This window comes from Engraulis encrasicolus, chromosome 9 (genome assembly GCF_034702125.1).
Source record: "Engraulis encrasicolus isolate BLACKSEA-1 chromosome 9, IST_EnEncr_1.0, whole genome shotgun sequence".
NCBI classification, from domain to species: domain Eukaryota; kingdom Metazoa; phylum Chordata; class Actinopteri; order Clupeiformes; family Engraulidae; genus Engraulis; species Engraulis encrasicolus.
Genome location: NC_085865.1, coordinates 141,937 through 146,507, shown reverse-complemented (window position 1 = coordinate 146,507; position 4,571 = coordinate 141,937). Strand labels below are relative to the sequence as shown.

The 4,571-nt window shown below is 42.9% G+C and overlaps 1 protein-coding gene across 1 annotated transcript; it reads left to right on the top strand.

Annotated features, from left to right (window-relative positions):
• Positions 1-2,011: 2,011 nt before the first annotated feature.
• On the top strand, positions 2,012-3,268 carry LOC134454913 (carbohydrate sulfotransferase 12-like). Its single transcript, XM_063206008.1, has one exon. The coding sequence runs from the start codon at positions 2,012-2,014 to the stop codon at positions 3,266-3,268; it is 1,257 nt and encodes a 418-aa protein (XP_063062078.1).
• The last annotated feature ends 1,303 nt before the right edge of the window (positions 3,269-4,571 follow it).

Sequence of the window (4,571 nt, the reverse complement as noted above, 5' to 3'; positions counted from 1 at the left end):
CAATTGGACATAATTATTACTATTATTATATCATTAGAATAGCATTGCTATTTATTTAGACCTGCAGTCGGCAGGAACAGTGTCGAGTAGCGTGAACTATACTTCCGTTTTGCACCGAGTAGAATGCGCACGAGACCTCTGTGTCTCGGGCGCATACTCCTCTCACTCCATCCCCCACTGTTGGCAGGAATATGCGCATTTCTTTTGTCTTCATTTACTTTTCTACTTAGTATACAAGCTCTTCTACAAACATCCTGACCACTGTCACCCTCCAGATGATGAATATTGACTCTGTAACAGGCAAATTACGACGCGTTGCATCATTCCCCTGTCGTTGCAATGAACGTCGCCAGCATAGCGACAGTATAGCCTACAAAGCAGCATGAAATTACCTCGCATCTCGATCGGAAAAAACCTTCCCTTCCTCAATATACAAGTCTCCTGCAGAAACGAACACTTCTATTGTGTACTTACAAGTGAATGAATGAAGGGTTTTCTTGTTACAGTCCCCATGATCGACGAATAGGCTGTCGATAGTTTCCCTCAGGCAACAGTAACATGGGAAGTATAACGCGGCAGAAAATACACTCCTGTTTGCATATTACCTCATTTAGGGGCGAAATATATGATGAATACATATGTACAATCATGACAAGTTACCATTTGAGTGCATTTGGTCGTTTATTCAGTAGAATTATCCACGTAATGTCACTACAAGGCTGCTTCCGTCTTTCGCGTTGTTTCACAGGGGAAGTTACTTCCGCAATGTCCGAGGTTTGTAGTTTTGTAGTTTTCTTAAACAAAATACCATATAAGGCGTCCCAATGTGTTTAGAACTGAAGTACTACATGTCTGCCACCCAATGGAGTGGAAGTTGAACTACATTTGATATCCTATTTGAAAAAAACGGCCGTTGTAATCAATACGGCATCTCGTCGACAAAAGTCGCCTGTGGCGCCCAGAGGGTTAAGGAACATGAATTCTTGGTTGTATCTGTCTGGCATAAAATCTAGTGGCAGGTGTAAAGGCGGATTCATACTTGACGTGACTGGCGCTAGCCACCTTCATACTTCACTCGCGACCTCACTCGCGCCGTCACGTGACCCAAAATGACGTCACACGCCGTGGCGCAAGCTGCCGTGGCACGACGTCGTGCACCCCACATTTTTTGTAACTTGTCGTGCGCCACCAGCGACCATGCAGGTAGGCAGACAAAGCAGGAGTTGCGAAGAGAGGCTACAACTACTGTAGGCTACTACAGAATGGATCCTGCATCATTTTGAGGATAATAAAATGTCCTAGAGAGTTATTTTATCTTCTCTCTTAAATGTTGTTCAGTGAAACAATTGTTTACTTTGTTCAGAAGCACGTTGTGTTCGGCGATCTATTTATAAATTCTGCCACCAGAACAATGCTCTCACATGGTCTTGGAATGATCTGGCAATGTAGGCTACAACAAAAAATATATGTTTCAATGTGATAAGTCACAAGTCAGACGTTCAGTAGCCCTACAGCAGCCGTGTTTGGCTTTCTATTTTATACATCCGTAGAACTCACGCTGCGAGTTGCGAAAGATACTGCCGTTTCTCTTATGAACAGCAGAGGGCACTTCCGACAATGCGAGCGAAAGCCTGTAAAAGGGCGCTTTTGAAGTATGAATAGTCTGGCGCAAGTGATGACGTCATTAATGGTTCTCGCGCCAAACGCGCACGTGAAGTATGCAGAGCCCTTTAGGCCACTACTTTCATAAGTGGTGGAATAGGTAGAGGGGATGTGGCTTGTCATATTGGCATATCGGACGTCTCATTCATAATCATAAAAAAAATCATATCGCTAATATCGAAATCGAAAAAATCGCCCAGCCTTAATGGAAATCCTTATGGCCTCTTTGACTTTCAATTACTGCGTTTCTTTGTTACTGACAGTGAATTTTCTATTTCTCCTACATTCTCCAACTCTCTATCTCAAGTTTTATAGGCCCTACTTTGAGGATCAAAAATCATCTAAGAATATGGGGTCTAAGGGGATATGGATCCTTCTGATCCTGTGGACCATGTTCATGGTACTTTTGATCGCCACCTACTGGGACGTAATGGGAATAGGCACCTTGGTCACACTGTACAAAGCCATATCTGGCCCCCATGCCAGAGAGCCACTAGAGGGAGGTCCCCGGAAGACCGAGCCGACAGACAAAGAGCCTTCCTTCCTGTCAGTCAGCGATGCATTTGCCAACCAGGTCCTGGACAACATAAAGGACCCTACAGAGCAGCTTAGTGAGCAGCACCTGTCTGGGAACACTCACCACCAGCCCAAATCGTCTAAGTCAGACAAAGGCCTTCTCAGGCGTGAGTGGAAAATTCACTTGACACCTATTTCACAGAATCTCAAACAAAGGCAAAAGGAGCGTAAAGAGACGTTACGTAGCGTCTGTAGTGCCAACAGCACATTCCCGGGAAAGAATCGAAAGTTTGACGACATTCCCGACAACGAATTGAAACACTTCATTGTGGACGACCGTCACAAGATCATCTACTGCTTTGTGCCAAAGGTGGCCAGCACCAACTGGAAGAGAACTATGGCTGTGCTAAGTGAGAGACGGGTTGGTGGTGTGACTTACAATGACCCCCAGAATGTTCCCTACTCAGGGGACCATCAAAACAACGTGCACTTCACCTTTGACAAGTTCAGGAAGCGCTACGGCAGTTTCTCACGGTACATGATGGAAAGCAAGCTGAAGAACTACACCAAGTTCCTGTTTGTCAGAGACCCCTTCGTCAGGCTCATCTCTGCCTTCCGGAGCAACTTTGAGAGGGCCGATGACGCGTTCTACAAGAAGTATGCCCGGGGTATGCTTCAAAAATATGGAAAGTACCGCAAGCCTCCAGCTGCAATCAAAGGCGTCTTGGCAGCTGGTATTAGACTGAAATTCTCTCACTTCATCCAGTACCTTTTGGACCCTAAGACGGAGAGGTCGGAGGCCTATAACTCCCACTGGAGACAGATACACCGCTTGTGCCACCCGTGCCAGATAAACTATGACTTTGTGGGTAAGCTGGAGACACTGGACAAGGATGTTGAGCACTTGCTGCATATTCTGCGTGTGGACAATGTGGTCAATTTCCCTGTGAGTGATCGGAACCAAACCACACTCAGCTGGGTGCGGGAGTATTTCGGCAGCATTCCTTACAAGTGGCGGAAAGAACTCTACAAACTGTACGAAACTGACTTCAGACTTTTTGGATATGACAAACCCAAGGAACTTATATGAGTGAAACAGAAGAAATGGAATATTGCAATAATAAATTAATAAAGAAAACAGCAAAACGTGGAAAACTACCTCTACCACAACACTGAGTAGTTTTGCTATAATCATAATCATAATCATAATCATAATCATAATCATAATCATAATCATAATCATAATAATTACAGTCTGTCTGACTGTCTCCCATCTGTGAACAATATTAGGCAAAATAATCAGATGTATATTTAACTTTTGTAAGGTGTTCGGGTCATTTTGAGCCCAATAATAATAATAATTACAGTCTGTCTGACTGTCTCCCATCTGTGAACAATGTTAGGCAAAATAATCAGATGTATATTTAACTTTTGTAAGGTGTTCGGGTCATTTTGAACCGTTTTCAGTGCATCAATGTTTCAACCTTGTGCAATAAGAGCACTAGTGGTTCAATCCCAGAGCTTGGATTGAGTTTACTCTCTTTCTTCACCGTCTCCTTGTCTTTCTCTTTCTGTATCTCCCACACTCAAAAACATAAATAAACAGAAATTCACTGGCAGGGTGAGGGGAACATGAGGGTGAATATGAAATATGATTTTTTTTTTTCAGTTTTCATTATTTTTCTCTATGCCTGTGTCAAATTGACAAGAACACCTTCTATGTAACCAAAAAACAAACACCTTACAAGGGTCAAACTTAAGAAAAGATAGGTGTGGTGTTGGTGTGCATTTTTTTTGCAGTGGAATGGTGTACCACAGTGTTCTCTAAAATGTTCTCCAAATGGACCGGACATGGCAAATATTTGGCCTGCTATGAGGTTGGAACAAATCAAAACATACTGTGTGCTGTCTGTGGCCATATGGTTGGGGGATTTGTTTGTCTCTCAGCCTCATTTGCGGTACATAATTTGGCCCTGGGGGGAAAATAATTGGAGACCACTGGTGTACCACAATATATACTCATGTTTTATTATATAAAACACATGCATAGGTGGTGGTTCTTCCCTGTAAAGTTTGAGTATCTAACTTTGTATGGTGATCTGAGAAAGTTAGTGGATGTTCTTAAGTAAACAATACACACAGAGACAGCCCTGGAGATAAAAGGATGATCACAAATATCTGGGACAGGCATTGTTGTTCACACTATTGAATGTGGCTGGGAAAAATGTAGAAATGGGGCATGTATTTTGTGAATGGAATTCCTTGTGATTTTCTACATTAATGTCCTTGTCTGAATTGTAATAAAATGCAGCAGTTCGTACTTACACCTGTTATGAACATTATTTCCACATCTCTTAGATAAAAGCAAGTGCTCCTCATACACAAAAAGGGGG